Genomic DNA, 18,109 nt, shown 5'->3' on the forward strand with positions numbered 1-18,109 from the left:
AAGCAACCTGTGCTGGCATCTGACCGGCCTCACCGCAGAACAGCGACTCCTTATGCTCAGCTGCGGCCTCGTGCTTCAGCCTGTGCCCGGTGCCTCCTGCCCACGCAGCAGGCAGTGCTCAGCAGCATCCAGCTCCCTGCAGCAGTGCCATGGGCAGCAGCAGTCTGCCTGGCGCGTGCCCTCGCACCACGTGAGCTCCACCAGCGCTCACACTGATGCCAGTAGCACGGCAGAAGGGAATACCAGAGAAATACTAGAGAAGAGAAGAAATAACATTAAGGCTTGCCCAAGCGATGCAGGCAAGGAGTGGCTGGACATACCCAAGGGAGCCTGTGCACAGGCTCTGTACCTGCCACTTGCCAGCTTGCAGAAGCAGTGTGCACAAGTACACTGCAGCCTGCACCAGTGTATTTTTTTCCACAAATCTTTACAATTAACTGTCAGTGATTTGGTTCTGATGGGCAACAGAAAAGAAAATAATTGCAGCCAGCCAAGTACAAATTGAATAAACTGCCCCACATTTCTAATGCTTGCTTTAATTCTGCCATTTACCAGACTTTAGGCTGACAAATGCAGACTGGCAAGGAGTGACACACCAAGAAGTTAGGTGCTTAAATAAACAAACACAACTTAAAACTCCACGGCCCTATGAGCTAGAATATTCATTCAAGTTCACAAAGAGAATTTTCTAATTTTTGAGAAGTTGCAAATAAGAGACGAAGGAAGAATAATTAGATTTGAGGATACAGAATTTCTTTAAATAGTGAGGCAACTCAAAGCCTTAGTCATCAGCAAAACCATGCAGTCATTCTGTACCCGTATGACACTGAAATATGCCATTCAGCCTATTGCTTCATTTCTCATCTGAGGCTCTATCAGTCATGCATATAAACCAGTCTATCAACATTAGCAGTGACGGATTACCTCATCTGTAAAACAGCACGTAATTAACCTGTATATGCTGTAGCTGACAGCCTTTAGGGAAATGATAGAAAAAACAACCAACCAAATATATAAACGACAAGAAGTAATAAGTATTCTGCTTTAAAAAGCTACCTGAATAAAGAAGCAGCTTCTAAGGATCCAAGCAGAACACATTTGTATGGAAGTGTGAGGCACGACTTTGGAGAAACATGGTTAGGATGAAACTGGTCAGAAGAAGTGTGTGAAGAACTGGACAAAGAGTTAAAAACCAACCTTATCCAGCACAGAAATAACACGTTCAAACAAGTGAAAAAGCCTCTATCGGAGCGCATAATCAGTGAACAATTACAAAATACCTTAAAATGTTCTTTGAAGAGAAGACAGTCTTCACTCACTGTTCCAAGAGAACATTTTATTCTGGAGGAGGCTCAGGGGAGACCTTCTTGTTCTCTACAGTTACCTGAAAGGAGGTTGTGGGGAGCTGGGGGTCAGCCTCTTCCCACATGTAACTAGCGATAGGACTAGAGGGAACAGCCTCAAGTTGCAACAGGGAAGGTTTAGGTTGGAAATAAGAAGAAATTTCTTCTCAGAAAGAGCAGTCAGGCACTGAGACGGGCTGCACAGGGAGGTGCTGGAGTCACCGTCCCTGGGGATGTTCAAGGAAAGGTTGGACGTGGTGCCTGGGGACATGGCTTAGTGGGTGACATTGGCAGTAGGGGGACTGTTGGACCAGATGATCCTGGAGGTCTTTTCCAACCTTTATAGTCCTATGTGAAAAACTCTGAACTCTCCATAGGTGATGACCTTCATCTAGTTCCTCAAGTCTACAATCCAGTGGTCTTTATCAGAAGAACTGAAGCTCTCAGAGCCTAGGGATACACCAGGTTTGACTCAGTTGAGCCTTGATCTCTCACTGTACCAGTGTAAATAACAAAGCCACGCTACTTAATGTGTTCTGTCACAGAACTCCTTAGCTTGATAGGCTTTGATGGCAAACTGAACACCTTTGGACTTCTGAGCCTAAAGCAGGATTGTTTCTGTGCATCCAGAAATTTGGTCACACAACCAATTCTGTGCAGCAAGGACCATTATGCCTGCACCTCTCTGCTGTCCTGCACAAATCTGTTTGAGATATTAAAGCTTCAGAGCTACAACAGCATAAGGGAAAATCTATAACACATAACTAGGGCAGCCAACAGCAGGTGTCTTCTCTAACCTCCACCCCATGCACGCATGGAGGCCTCTCAGCTGAGCTCAGCTGTGCTGGCAGGGCAGGATACCCAGCACTGCTAATGTGGGTTAGCTGTCACAGTTTGTAATTGTGGACAGTTCAATTTCTTTTTCCAGCCCATGCTTTACTGGGAATTGTTCGGAATATGTTTTAACATTAAAACCATCCATCAGGAATAAGATGACACAGAGATATCCATTCAGGGGCTTGATCCTAATTGGTCTGCAAGAAGAAGGAGCAACCTCCCACTATGGTTTCAGGGTGACCTGTACTTCCCTGGGCAATCTAACTGTTCTCACACCTCCAGCAGCCAGGAAGATGCACATGGCAGGGACTTCTCATGGCCAGTGCCCTGGTCAGGAATCAATAAGCCCATATGGGATATCTGCTATGAGAAGTGCTGACTTGAAAAGCGTAAGAGAAGGGCTGCTGCTGCTTCTGCTGTCCATGCTGCACCTGGAAGGGGAACAGAGCACAGTGACCGAGTGGCTGGGCTGCTTCAGCAAGCAGAGGTTTTGCATGGACTGGGGAGATAAGCAAACTGCACCTGAGCAGACCTGTTACAGGGCAAGCACGGGAGCTGTGCTGATACCATCAAACCTGACAGGCACAACTGGGCCCATCAGGGACTGAGGACTGTATTTTATGCCCCAGAGTGGTAAGATATATGCCTGTCTGGGGAGAGCCTTCTGTGGCAGTGATTTCTACATCACTGGTCCAAGTGATTGCAGTCAGTCCCGTGCAGCAACACTCAGCTACAAAATTACGGACTAAAGCCCAGCACTCAGACCAGTGGCTTCAAACAACAGTACATACGAAACAGAATGCTGTCCGCAGTGAGGAAGGAAACCAGTAAGGTCTACAAAGAGCAGGGGCTTCAGTCTTAAGCTGCTGTGGATGCCCCATCTCTGCCGACAGTAAACCCCAGGATACAGATGGGAAAGTGAATGGTGCAAGCTCAAAGGAGAGCCCAGACGAAAGCAAGGCTGAGATCATATGCAGCTCTCTCATCAGTGTCAGAAAACATCTTTGGGTATTATTTCTTTTTTGGATGCAAGTCAGGAGACCAAACCTTTGGTGAGTGTTGGGGCTGTTTGTGTACAAAAATGTGTTGACCTGTTGTCAGACTTGTACAGTCTCTTAGTGATAACATCCACCTAAAAGGACAGAGGCACAGGTGCAAACAGGCACAAGCCTCTTTTAACAGAAATTAGAGTGGTTTCCTTTAGGACCTGGAGTAACTGACAGCCCACGAGAAGCTTGTTTAGCACAGATCTGATCCTCAGCTCCATTGAATCCTACAGCGCTTCCCAGGGTTACTGTATGGGAACACCGGAGCCATCAGTCACCCTGCTCTCAGGCAACACAACTGGCATTTCACCAACTCCTCCGTGCCGAGGATCTGGGAATGCACTTCCCTGAAGAGCCTAGAGCAGGGAGCTTTCCAGGGACCGGGACCAGGAATTACACAAACTTAAAAGGAACTCTGAAATGCAGGGAAATAGGCTTCTATTTGCATAAGATAGAGAGATATGCATCTTTTCATAAAATCACTCGTCCTTTTGATCTCAGTGCCTCCTGGGTAGAAAAGGGATAGCTGTGAATTACAAACACCAGCAAGAGTGATAGAGATTTTTCTTATTGTCTAGGAGGAAGGCTACTGCTTGTCAGCACATCCCTCAATAGAAGACAAAATACCTTAAATAACTGACAGTCCCATTAGGGACCCCAATTTTTATCAGAGCAAATAATGCCATACCAAAAGAAGTCAGACCGAGAAAAAGCCTAAAATAGCAGAATCACAATTTTACTGAGGCTTTAAGATGTAACGATTTGCTTTACTGCCATCTAGTGACAGTTTAAAACTTTTTCTCTCCCTGTCACTAATACAGTGATAATCGTGTAAAACAATTTAGATCTGCAAAAGGGCATCAGTAATTTTATCCTCTGTTCACAGCCACAAGAGAAGCAGTCAGGTCCTGCTGAGGTGTGAGCTATTTAGCTCTAGTTTTCTAATCAAAACTAGTAATCAGAAAGTGAAACAAGGAAAAACTGTTACACTCAAATAATACAAGAATAAACCAATCATCTGGGATGTTGCATTATAAATTGATACTGTCAAATTTTCTTTATGAAGCTTTTTAACTTCAAGAAATGAGGAGTTCAAAAAAAGTCTATAAAAATAAGCATCTGTCAGGAATCAGGCACTGAAACGTCCAAGATAAAACAAACAAACAGGACATCCAGACATGAACTGTCAGGAATAAGGCCAAGCCTTTATCACAGAGTAAGGAACCAGCTGTAGTGGCAGACCAAAGGCACGAGGTCCTCCAGCCAGCACATTCCGGTGCCTGGAGACAGGCTTTGCCTGCTGCAGGAACCGGGGTTGCATGTTTGCATCTCCTTGTACACTAAGCTAGCTTTAAAGCCTAGAAGTGTGGTGTAGAGATATACACCTGCACAGTACCAAAGCCAGGAGCAATTCGTGGCCAGGTCATTAGAGGCTCATTAGTCAGACTACATTTTTTTGAAGAAAAAAAAAAAAAAGAAAGAAAGAAAGAAAACAGGCATTAAGAAGTTGAATACAACATGTTTTCACAGAAAATAACAAACTTTAAATGAAGTTTTCTTGGACAAACTCCACACGATCATGAGGCTGAGGACAATACAAGTTTGCTACCTACTGGCACCAACTGCTGGTTAGCAGAGGGGACAAAGCGTGGCAGAGCTGGTCCCTCTGTGGCTGCTTGCCACTTGCCTGGTGCAGACACAGGGAGGGAGGGAGGAAGTGAAACCCCAGAAAATATTACCTGAGGTGTTTCAGCAGAGAAAACAAACCACCATGAAACAAGCTTTTATTAAACCTCATTTGCGAAACAATGAACAATATCTGTCAATGGTGTTCAAGGAAAATCATCTTAACTGAAGCAGATGCAAAGAAGGACTGGTACCTTCAAGTCTTAAAAAAGAGAGAGAGAAGAGCTGGGATTGCTTAAACACAGTAAATGATGTCTCGTTAAATACAGAAATGTCCCTCTATAAACAGAGGGACAAATATCAGAGGTGGGGAAGGTTTCATTAAATGAAAGGCATTGGTACAGGAATAATGGAGACAGAAAGTGGCCACAGATACTCAGGTTAGAAGCTGGAGTAATGTTTCTAAGTATTAGAGCAATAAAGCTCCAGCACAGCTGTGTCAGTGAGGCAGAAGAAGTGAAATAGCTTTACAGTCAATACATGGGCTTACAAAAACCAAGCTGGCAGGACTGCCAGCAGCGATGCAGATGCCCGGCTCCAAGTGAGCTGTGGTAGGGAAGATCCTGACAGCACAGCAGCTGCACAGCCCCCCAAGGCCAGCCATCAGCTCCACCTCAGTCCCTTCCTAGGGAATTCTGGCCAAAACTTGCTTCCCAGAGTTCTCCATGTTGCAGAGAGAAAGACGGGAACTTCTGGTTTGCTTTAACTTCAGTCTTTTTCCCCAGAATGCGGAGCTGACGCAGCCCCTGCTGACTCCAGGACCTGTGGCTGCCAGTGGGGCTCCTGAGAGGTGTTCCAGCTGACGACCTACAGCACTGCAAATAATGGGGTACAATTCGTCCTATGGAAAACTGCCAGGTAAAATAACGCTGGAAACTGAAGTGCCTGAGAAGTGTTTACTGTATTACTTACTACCAGTTCCTACCAAAGCTTTAAAGAAATAAGTCATCTCAGAAAAGGTTGTCTGAATACTGCCACGTGCTGCCCCCATGGATGTGCTTCACCCGTCAAGTTCAAAGCACAAATAATTTCTTGATAAGGAAAAAAAAAAAAAAACAACAGAAAAATTTATAACAATCTGAAGTTTGTTCACAAATATTTATATGTGAAACCTTAAAATCCCCAGAGGCTGTGATTTTTAAGTACATTTAAGTAAATTAACTTTTAAATTATCATTTTAATAGGCCCAAGGAGACTCTCCAGAGTCCTGTTTCTTGACAAACGCCATTTGAGCTCAAACACTGTCTATCTGCCAAGACAACCAAGAGCGCACACCCTGCTCTTACATTAATTTTCCCTGTGCTGCTTCACAACATTCACACCCAGGTGTCAATAACATCCTATAGCCAACTCAGGGATGTCCTACAGCAGGGATAACCCCGCTGCCAGCACCCTCCCTGTGCCGGCACCTCGGCGCGGAGAGGCCTACAAAATGAATGCACATGCCCCGCTTCATTCCCTGATTAGGTGACTTAGGGCAGGATTTTTAGGGCAGGATTTTATAAAGTCAGCGCAAACGCCCATTATCCTCACAGTTACCAAGTTTCCTGTATGAAAACACCTCTCCTGGAAACTTTGGTAATGTACAGAAGAATTATTCCTGAACTGTTAGGAAAACAACAACAGGAGCAGGCGTGGTAGGAAGGGACGAAAGCATTGAGCATTTACAACTTTAACTTAAGACAATGTTCACACAAAATAGCTTGGTACAAAGCATGAAAGCCACATATTAAGTTCATTGAATCCTATCAAAGGGCAGGAGGGGTGCTTGTGAGTATCACAAGAACTGCTCAAAATGGACATTCATTTACTCATTGCATTTTCCTCCAGTTGTAGTATTGGCAGAGGCACCTTTGTATCCAGCGGGAAGCAGCAGCCATTGTGCTCAGGGGTTGATAAGCCACAGATTAATTTACTTTAACACATGCAATACTCAGGACTGCTGTTTCAGGCTCAGGTTTTCTGAGCTGGCTGACCTGAGCAGCCTCTGGGATTGCCCAGAGAAGTGACATTTTCTAGAGGATGGTTCTAAAACTGCTCCATTTATAAAACACTAAAAACATACTTCAAAATTGTTCTTTTCCATAGCTCCTATAGATGACCATCTGAGCCAAGACAACAGTACCGCATCGAATCACACAGCAGGCCTCCTCGGGAACTCCACGCAGAACGAGTTCACCACCATTGTTCTGCCTGTGCTTTACCTCGTTATTTTCTTGGCAAGCATCCTGCTGAACGGCCTAGCAGTATGGATTTTCTTCCACATCAGAAATAAAACAAGTTTTATATTTTACCTCAAAAACATCGTGGTTGCAGACCTCCTCATGACACTGACATTCCCATTTAAGATAATTCAGGACTCCCAGCTGGGACCATGGCACTTCAACTCGTTCCTATGCCGGTACACCACGGTTTTATTTTACGCCAACATGTACACTACAATTGTGTTCCTCGGACTCATCAGTATTGACAGGTATCTGAAAGTAGTGAAGCCCTTTGGAGACTCCAGGATGTACAGCATCACCTTCACTAAGATCTTATCTGCCTGTGTGTGGGTAGTTATGGCTTTCCTAGCTTTGCCAAATCTGATCCTTACAAACGGCTACCCGACAAAGAAAAATATAGACGACTGCATAAAACTTAAATCACCCCTGGGAGTCAAATGGCATACAGCTGTCATTTACATCAATACCTGCATGTTTGTAGTGGTCCTGATAGTACTAATAGGATGTTATATTGCAATCTCCAGATACATTTATAAATCAAGCAAGCAATTCATCAGCTCGTCAAGCAGAAAGCGAAAGCATAATCAAAGTATAAGGGTTGTAGTGGCTGTGTTTTTCACTTGTTTTCTGCCATACCACTTGTGCAGAATACCCTTTACTTTTAGTCATCTAGACAAGCTGCTAGATGACTCTGCACATAAAATCTTGTATTACTGCAAGGAAATGACACTGTTCCTCTCTGCATGCAATGTTTGTCTGGATCCAATAATTTACTTTTTCATGTGTAGATCATTCTCCCGAAGGCTGTTCAGAAAATCAAATATGAGAACCAGGAGCGAGAGCATTAGGTCGCTTCAGAGCGTCAGACGGTCAGAAGTGCGCATATACCATGAGTACACCGATGTCTGAAGTCACCCACACAGAGACTTTTGCTAATTTCTGAGAGTATTTGTATAGCATGTAAATAAAATGTATCTTTGAGTATCTGACCATGGATGTTCATTAAGGACTGTGCAGACACGTACAGCTTTTCCATTTCAGCTTACTAACATCTATCTTAAATGTCAAAAGCCTGGATTCACACAGAGATCAGGTTCACTTCAGAGGGGTTTGGTTTTTGTTTTTTTACTATTTTTTTAAATTTGTTTTGTTTTCTTAAGGTCAACAGAAACTAAAGAAATCCAATGTCAATATCTTGTAATTTAAAGAATGTTCTCATTAGCCAAGAGAAGCTCTTTTCCCTTACGGCTCAAATGCCAATAATTATTTCAGTCTGGTAATGCTCCTTTATTTTCATTTCATTTTTAATGCATTTTTCACTCTTATTGATATTCTACCAGTTCTTCCTTTCTACTTCCTAGTAGAAATACTTTAAGACAGTAAAATTGTTATTTTCACCTAAAATAGTTACTGAGAATGTGAGAACAGCAAAAAATTTGCTTAACAAACCAAAAATGCACGGGTTGTACTGGCAATGCCTGACACTGAAGCAGATAAAAGGCATCATGTGCTGCAGTTACATGTGCAGAGGAGGAAGAAGAGGGTGACCACTGAAGGTGCAGGCCATGCCAAACTGTGCACACATCTGTTCCAGAGATGGGGACAGGGAAGTACTCGTACCCAAGGGTGGTTTCACCACTGGCTAGCCCAAACCACAGCACTGCTCTTGACATGGACCATGGTTGGTGAAACAATGTACAGGGTTCGTTTTTAAACACAGACAATGTCAGAAAAATGTTATCAGAATGAAGCTACTTTTGCCTGCCTATTGGCACTAACATCCCCACGTAAATGGTTCCGGAGCCCCACGCCTCACACGCCTTCTGCCCAAGCCCGACGGCCCCGACAAGACACAAGGCCATGATGGACAGCAGTGCGGAGCTGCAGGCAGCTCCAGCACAGCCGGGCATGCTCTCGCCTTGGAGCAGGGTCTCAGGGGGCTGCTGCCAGGGGACAGGAGAGCTGCGGGGCTGCTCCTCACAGACGGCACTCAGCTACCTGCCGACAGCTCCTCGGCTCCGCTCCACCGCCTGTGTCATCAGCAGCAGCCTCCTTTCCACAGGCCCAGCCTGCTGCAGCGCTTCTCATCCCTTTTCAGAATATCAACATGAGAAATTCAAATACTATCCTACTTTAAGTCTTTTCTCAAAAACCAAACCAAAAACCATTACTTCTTTAGCTTCTCACTTCCCTCATGCTAAGGGAGGGCACAACAGAAAATACTCGTTAACAGACTCACGTGTGACAGAACTGAGCAGTAGACACGAAGCTGAACACTCAGTTTCACAGCACTTTCTATGCCTGCTTAATAAAGCATGAATAAAACTTAAGGTACTAGGAAATTTTGTTCAAAATTATTTATGTTGGCTGCTTGCAACTCTTGGAAACTAATAGGGTCCCTAATAAGCAGGTGAAATCCTCTTTCAGACAGTTCAGGCTGCACCTCTGGGCTGTTATTTCAAGCTGTGGGACACAACCCAACTGGAGGAAACACTAAAGGAGAGCTTCCAAAGCCAAGGCAAGAGAAAAGAATAAAGGACCAACGCAGAATCTGCTGCACGAGGAAGAGTTGACTAATGACTAAACTACTCAAGAGAAGACAAAAGTCCTGAAGAGTCCCCACCAGAGCTCACGGTGACTGGGACACTGCAAGTGATCTCACTGGGGCCCGGGGGCCTCCACCACGCAAGCAGCCGACAGCGGTCAGGAGGAGCAGTTGGCAGCCAGGAGCTCGCAGCAGGCTGTGCCAACATCCCCCTGCCTGTCACCATCACCAGGTCGGGCAGGCTGCAGGGCACACGCTGGGAGCCAGGTGGACCGGGGCTGAGTGAGGTCCACAAGGCTGTGACAGCAGCTCCTCGGCCCCGGGAAGCGCACGGACCTTGCCGCAAGGTGCAGAGAAGCACACACGAGTTCCTGCTCCTCTGACAGCTCCGTTTTACAAGGACAGGCAGCTCTCACTGAACAGGGCTGGTGTACCCCCCACACACCTCCCTGCCCCAGGAAGCCCCAAAAGGAGCTGGAGCTGACTCCAGCCAGCACAGAGCGCTGCGGATTCAGGGCACGCCACGGCAGAGCTGGGTGGCTGTGGGTGCACACCCATGAGTGCCAGCCACAGCTCAGCAGCGCCCAGCAGCCCGCAGGCGGGACCCCACCGCAACAGCCAGCACGGGGGGACCCGCAGGGAGAACGCACTTGGCCTTTCAAGGCTACAAGGGTGTGTTTGAAGTTAGGGCGGTCAACTGAGCAATGCTTACGTGAAATGTTTTGTCCTGTTATTTCACTGGGGATTAAATCAGATTTGCACAGAGTAAAAGCTCCTCGTAAACTAAACAAGCAGCCAACTTAAAAAACATAGATTGCAAGGAGCTGACGAGTGTTCTGAGCGATGTATTTTTGATATGCATCTTATGCAACGCAGTGAAATTGCACAAACAGAAGATGGCAATAGTCCATCATCAAGTGCCTTATTCATATAAGGAATTGCCCTTTAGGATAGAAAAAAAATGGTTTGAGAAAAAAAATGAAACTGCAGCTTTCAAAGAAGAAAGTAAGATATTCCACGAAAATACCTCTGATGAAGTATTACACAGAAATAAGTGTTTCCTTCTTTTTTTAAACAGCAGTTAGTTTAGTTTTATATTCCATTTTATGCACAGAGAAAAAGCTGAAGTGTAAGTACTACAGATAATATTTGGATTACATAGCTGAATTAAAACAAGTATTATAAAGCTACTTATATTGTCGGGGGGGATCACTTCTTGAAAGGAGGGATGCTTTGGATATTTATCCTACTTAAAGTACAAATACTGTAAATGGCCAAAATACCACAGAATAAACCCTACTTTCCAATCAGCTCTGTAGGAAACCAAGTTTGCACACAGAATATCAAAGGCTAGTTCTGGGACTGAATTTGCTATTTTGTGCTCTTACGGGTTTTTGCATATACAAAACTATATTAAGAAAACCATTTTGGGAACTGGGTTTCATAGTTCAAATTCTCTTAAGCTCCAAGTGGAACTGCATATTACTGGCTTGGTTTTGTGAAATAGTAATATTTAGGACTGCAAGGTCAGTATGTACACAAAGACACTAATAATCAAAGACCTTCTTAGGTATTATATGGTTAAAGAAAGTGATGAGCGAGTGCTTCTCGTCTCCCTTTTACGACACAAGTAATAGGGAATCACAGAGGGGTTTATGGCTTGTGAAACTGCATCAGACAAATACTCTGAGAAATTCGCACACCCCTCCCCGGGGCTCTGCTTTGCACCTTTCGTCACTGCTGCAACATCTGCATAGCTACAGGACGCAGCAGGTACAGACAGCTGGTCTTCTGCTTTAAGGGAGATTGCTAGACAAAACCCTCCACTACCAAGATCACTTCCTATGAGGCTGCAACATCTTCATGTCCCCCCTCGTGGCACACTCACCACGTGCTTACCACCCAAGGCTGACAGGCCGCTCATGCTATGACGGGTTCCCAGATCTTTCCACGGGCTCAGCATGCAATACAAGTGGCTATCATCACACTCATACTTTCTTGTAGCCTTCTCCAACATTAATCTTTTGAGTTGAAATGCTCTGCCTACCATACAGGCTATCCCGATTTACCCCAAACCACGGTTTGTCTTGCAACACAGAGATATGTATGCATACAGAGCAAGAAAGCTTGAGCCCCTCTAAGAATCGCCACCTTTCTCCAGGTGTATGGTTGTCTTCCTATCTACTCAGCCACTCCAGCAACGCCTGAAGAGCTACATGAGTGGAAGCATCCCCATCTGTCCCCAGCCAGGGACACGGATGAGAGCTGAGGAGACTGCAGACCACAAGTGTGGGACTCGGGACTCCCCCCTGCGCAGCAGCAGGGCCCGCACGCCAAACCAGTGCACACTGGATCAGCGGTGGCTGAGAACACGACCGGGGGGCACCTACTCGTTTTCTAGCATGCTACAAACTGTAAGTGTGCATGCACAATGACATGAGAATGACAAGGTCTCACTACCTCGCTTATTTTTTAATTACAGGTTGCACTCACATGGACTTCCCTCCTAGAAGGAGGGCTAGCCAGGACAAGCATCTGTTCTGGAGCCAGACAACTGTGACACAGACAACACTTTACTGTAAAATTGCCCCCAAAATACATTTCCTTTATTTTGACAGCATATATCTGTGATAAACAGTTCTCATTATAACTTATACATGCACTTACACACACAACACTTCTTGAAGATGCTGCTTGTGACGTATTTTTGCAGGACTAAATATGCATTATAAAAGAATATCCTACTTCTCAAATACCAGACAACTGGATTTAATTTCTGTATTGTACATGGAATTTTGGTGCTTAAAAGCACTTTTCTCCTGATCATAGCAATGGTTTATTAATGCCCACTGCTGAAACAAAGTTTTTCTTGGCTATTGGTAGAAGCCTAGGTAACAATCACCATTCAATGAGCACGGCCTGAGGACTTCACTTTCAGATATATCCTCTGCTTTGTTCACTTCTCTGTTCTGAACTTTCATTCCTCTCTACGTCTATTACTTGCTTAGATTATTTAAATTGCTAGATCTTTAACTAAAGCTCCATTTAAAACAAACAAACAAAAAAAAAAAAAATTAAAAACAGTACTGAGGTTACAAGAGTCAAGTGATAATGTGCTGGAAGCTCATGTTGTTGCTTTCCACCCAGATCAGTTCACTTTTGACACAGGGCCATAGTTCAGTGCACACACTACTTCTTGCTCCTGTGATACAAGTTTTAATGGCCTAACGCTATTTCCCGTTACAGCCCCTCCAGGACCTTGCACGACTCACTGCCCTCTCCTTCAGCTGTAGTTCTGGGGCTCCTTATTTTCTGTACTCTGCCCAAGTTGAAATAAAAAGGTGCAAGAGAGTTCACAGGAAAAGTCTCAGATCTTCACCAATAGCTGTTATTTCAGAGAAACAGGTCAGGACAGAAGCACACCTAAGTTTTGATCATGAAACTAGGGAGTCCTTTTTTCTTTTTTTAAACAGGACACTACATGTGCAAGGTGTTTTTTCAGGTGGAGGCACGACAGCAAATCAGACCCAAGAAAGCAAGGAGCACACAATTCATGAACACTGGTGAAAGTTTTCACTTCTGAAACTTTGCATTACAATGCAATTGAGTCTCCATGCCACGGAGGTACCGTGGAAGAAATGTTACTTGAACATGTACTTAGAGACAGCTCTAGACCACAACCCATGCAAGACTTTTGTCACTACATATAAAATGCCCTTTGGTTTCGAGGTTTTCCTAACAGTTACCTTTGCCAGGGCTTTCCACCAGTGCAGCTTCCTAAACACCTCAAAAAAGGAAAGTAAAACCCCCCAAAAGTTCTAAAAGTGTCTTCATATTGACACACGCCCCAACCTCACGAGCTCTGCAGCTGTCCCTGTGTGTGGCGTGCACCCAGACTGGGCTCACTCCGATGTGCGTCAGCTCCCACCTCGGACAGCCTCAGCTCTGCCCCCCGGGCCACCCCGACACCCAGCGTGCGCATGGGAGCCACAGCGGTGCCGCAGGGTACGGCCAGAGACCTGCCAGCTCACCCTGAGACTGGTCACTGGCAGCTCCCTGAAGCCTACCCAACAGTGATGTAGAGGCATCTCCCAGTCAGCAAAACAAAACTAGGCAGAAAATATTTGCTGGCAAGCTGTGATAGGCTAAAAACTAAACCCTTAAGTCCTGCAGGGCTTTGGTAATTAGCGTGCCATCTAGTGGGATTATCCTACACAAATATTTATCTTGTTCATCCTGCTTTAATCAATTCACGGCGCTTGGCCACAGATATAATACAATCTGCGTGGTTTCACATTTAGTAGGGCTGGAAGCACTGAGTACTTCATTAGAAGGTTTTGATAATGAGGCACAAACCTCTAATAAGACTGGTAGACAGAGACATTGTTTATATATGGCAACAGTTTGGTGGGGTAAGACACATTTAAGAAAAAAACAAATCTGAACCTGTCAGCCCCATTCCTGCTCGCAAAGGTGTGAGAGCTACCACCCCTGTCAGCAGCCTCATCAGACATGACCAACATCACCACCACCACCTGAGCCCTTTCAGTGAGCAGTGTGCCCTGAAACGCTGTCAGTGTCCTCCCATCTCTGTCTGTGAGCATGTATCCTCTGGTTCTGATGTAGAAGTCAATCAGCAGGACTATAAAATGGTTTCCTTTCACATGCACTGAGCTCAAACAAAAACTTCAAATGATTTTTTTAATAAAGAAAAAAAATAGACTAGGAGATGTGTGATTTGGGGAAAGAAAAAGACTTCTATGGCTAAGGGTAAAATACATTATCAGTTGTTCTTAAGACACCAAAAGCATACGATATATAGCAGAAGTCTTTTCTGGCAATCAAGCTCACTGCTTTCTTTCCAACCCCTTGGAAACAGCAGCTGTATCTGTAGATCCTTATATACTAAAATTGGCTGGTATGTTGGAAAAGCATCCATGTTTGCATAACGAAGTGACCCTTCGGTTTGCCCTGATGTCTAGAATCATTCCAGTGGGGTGAAACTGCACACAGAGCTGAGACTTCCTACCCACCCGCAGAGCTCTTAATCCTCTGCCCCGGACAACTGGTTACTTCTCTGAAGCATGCAAAAAGCTCTCTGTGCCCTAACATCTAATCCGTCACAGAATTGCAACTTGCACTCGAAAGCTCTGCATTTCTTGTTCATTTGGGACCTCACACAGTCATGTGGAGCTGCAGACTTCAGACTCACACTGAAGGCAGAATTTTGACCGACGTACTTCAGTAGCTGTAGTTTAACAACTCTGGCAAGCTTTAACCAAGGATGACACTGCGAACCAAAAAGTACAGTCACACCTTTAAGCAAACCTACAATGACATAATTTCATAATATAACATACAACACAAAAAAGTCATGCCCAAAGCTGCTCACCCCTGGATTCTGCTACCTTTCAACATATTACCATATTTTAAAATAATTTCATACTATGAAGTTTGAGCTGATTCATGAGTCCTGCACAACTTCAGGGAAACTACCAAGCACCCACACATTCTAGCACTTCAGCTGGTGTCTGAGTTGCCTCTGCCTACTGAGAATTGCCTTCCCTTTCCGGTATGTGCTGGCTCCCTGCGATCTTCAGAGAGGAAGACCACTAACATTTCACTTCTGGTTTCCTGGCAAATCATGTTCTGCTTCTACTGTTCTTCTTCTAACAATAAACAAAATGGAAAAAATGATACAACAGATGAAGTAAGAGGGAGAAAAGAGATATCCCTAACAGTCCGAAAACAAGATGACTATTTAAAGCTGCAGGAACGGCCTTGAACATTTAGCATGAAAAAGGCCCTTTTTAGGGGCTGTTTATAAGCTCTTCCTCCTTCACCTCAATATTTTAAACACATAGGCAAAATTATGTTCCTCACTTGTTATTAAAGGCAAGCACCATCATCTTTATTTCCTTCTGGGCAATAAAGTTTGTGACTGACAGGATTAGACTGCAAGCCTGAGCAGCGAGGTCATGCTGCCCATCCAAAATTCCCACTCAGTTTATTTTAAAATACTTCGGGTGCAAATCCCCAGAAATATTTGGCAAAGTACAGAAAACAACCCTTGACTTTGCAAGAAATAAGTGGCAACGTTCAATCTAAAAAAAAAAAGAAATCCCTCCATAAAACTGAGATTAAGCTTCCCCTCAAGGACAGATTGCATTTAACTACCTTTGCATAGCTCATTCTTGGAATTTAGCTGAATTACATTACATAAGTAGAGCCAAACAAAAATAGTTATGAAAATATCTTGTTAAGTTTCAGCAGACATTATTCTGAGAAGTCATGGAAGTCAGAACAGTCATCATGGGTTAACACAAAGCCTGCCGGTGCGAAGAACAAGCATGCTGCGTTCCTTGGAGTACTGTGCTGTGCTCTTCGCTATGTCACAAAGAAGCAAACGAGCTTTTCTAAAGAAAGCTTGGACCCCCAGTAATGCAAACAGTGGAAATCAATTGCAGTATCAGTTTGCTTACTGAGTTATTCAGTCTAAATCAGCAGTTTTACATAAATATGGTGCTAGCATTGTTTTCTTCAGAGAAGCAGTCTCTCTCTGCTGAACTATCGTTAAATATTCACTCACTCAACATCAAAGCTGAAAGTGCTCATTTCCAGAACCCTATTAAGCAAAGTTAAAAAAAAAAAAAAAAAAGTACTGCCAACACTAATTTGCAAAGCATGTGTTGTTCAACGCATCCTTACACTCAGCTGAAAAGCCACCTCCACCATATGCACATTACTCAAGACAGCTTTCCTTTAATGTTGACAAGAACAAGATGCTTCACTTTCTGTTTCAAAGCATTCTTTTTCCTTTTTCTTTCAAGGGGGCAGCAGTGGGGTAAAGGATATCCAAATGACAACGAACCAAACTAAGGAGTAGAAGTACTTCACAACATCAAAGTTCCATTTCTAGGCTGCATTAAGGCAACTCAACATTTGACAGGAGACACGAGGAAAGCAAGTTCTAGAAAGCGCAGAGAACCCCTTTTATGCAGGCAGGAATTTTTCAAGGCAGACTCTCGATTCAAATCAAGCCTTTCAAATAGAGAATAACCTGTAATCAAAACCCAAATATGCAAAAACCTTGCATCCAAAAGTGCCCTAGAATTTCCCTTGTATTGAACTTCAGATTGGCATCTGCTTTTACAGATGCCTGCCCTAGCAACTCTGTGTATTATGAGCACATTCAATCCATGTGCTTTCATTAAAAGCCAGAGGTGTCTAAACCACAAATTATGTCCCACTGACAAATGCACATCTTCTGACAGATTTACACCATTCCTACCTAGAGATGACACCTGTGTCTTCTCTGTGTACTTTCTGCTTTAGTTCCTGCAGGATTGGCGTATCTTTTAAGCAGTTCCTACTTACAGCTTCGCAGTCCTGGAGCCTGGTCTTGATACTACTGCAATGATTTCATGCTTACCAACACTCCTACGTGCCGCAATGCCAAGAACTAACAGAGAACCATGGATAGAAATCAGCAGGTTTCTCCATGAAGCAACTCCTTTCTTGGAAGAGTAAGACATGCACGCACACACCCTGCGGTGGCTTTTCAGTTCTGTGCAGACTTAGGGGCTTACAGGATCAGCTAATCAGCACGGCAGATGGCAGGGAACATGCCACTGCACTGCTGAGATGATTGCCAGATGTGATGCTTCCAGGAAACCTCTGGTATGTAAGGAGAATTAAACTTTTAAACCTAGCAGGCCAGTCCCCCAGTGCCGGAAGACATTTTAATGGGCAACAACTTTGAGTGCAAACAGATAATTTCATGGGCTTTCTGACTAAGACATTGTAGAGCACAGAATCAGGGTATTTGGATTTTATGACTCTAAAAAAGGAAGTTTTCAGACCAAGCATGGAAGTTAACTGTTTTTAACTTATAATAAAAGAACGACAGATTCACATGACTTAAAGTTTTCATAGCTATCTTCATTGCAAAAGGAAAGACAGTATGCAACTACGTACAAAACTCAAACGTGACCATTTCCTCACGTTTATTTAGTTATTACCTTGAGGAGTACTTATTGACCAACGGTATCCCAGAGCAAGCTAAGATCTTCTCTCTTACATACAACAGATTAAGAAGTAAGTGTGACGCATTTCTCCCTGTGACCACAGTGCAAGACTGCTCAGACAAGCAGTCCCAGGACGGGATGAAACTGCTGGACCACCTTGCTCAGCTGCTGCAGGAGGGGACAGCGGGGTCTCAGCCCTGGCTTTCCCAAGGCAGGAGTACTGCATGGTCAGCACACACGCATTCCAGACCACTCACCTGCGTTTGCATCCACCTCAGTTAGCTAGGAAAGGTCTATTTTATGGATTGAAAAATAACAAATTACTGAGCCGCTCAGAGATGGAGGCCTGCGATTGCACTGCAGTTCTGCTAACTAGCTCAAGAAAAAGCATAATGCTTCA

General features: G+C 44.3%; 2 protein-coding genes across 2 annotated transcripts in view; one reads left to right on the top strand and one right to left on the bottom strand.

Annotated features, from left to right (window-relative positions):
* MED12L (mediator complex subunit 12L) overlaps positions 1–18,109 on the bottom strand; it is a 132,698-nt gene that overhangs the window by 66,090 nt on the left and 48,499 nt on the right. The gene's annotated exons all lie outside the window — the stretch shown is intronic.
* On the top strand, positions 5,737–8,046 carry GPR87 (G protein-coupled receptor 87; the record flags this gene model as incomplete). Its single annotated transcript, XM_082767072.1, has 2 exons — positions 5,737–5,770; positions 7,010–8,046. The coding sequence occupies 2 exons, from the start codon at positions 5,737–5,739 to the stop codon at positions 8,044–8,046; spliced, it is 1,071 nt and encodes a 356-aa protein (XP_082623198.1).

The sequence above is a fragment of the Aythya marila genome (genome assembly GCF_965140915.1).
Source record: "Aythya marila genome assembly, chromosome: 9".
NCBI lineage: Eukaryota > Metazoa > Chordata > Aves > Anseriformes > Anatidae > Aythya > Aythya marila.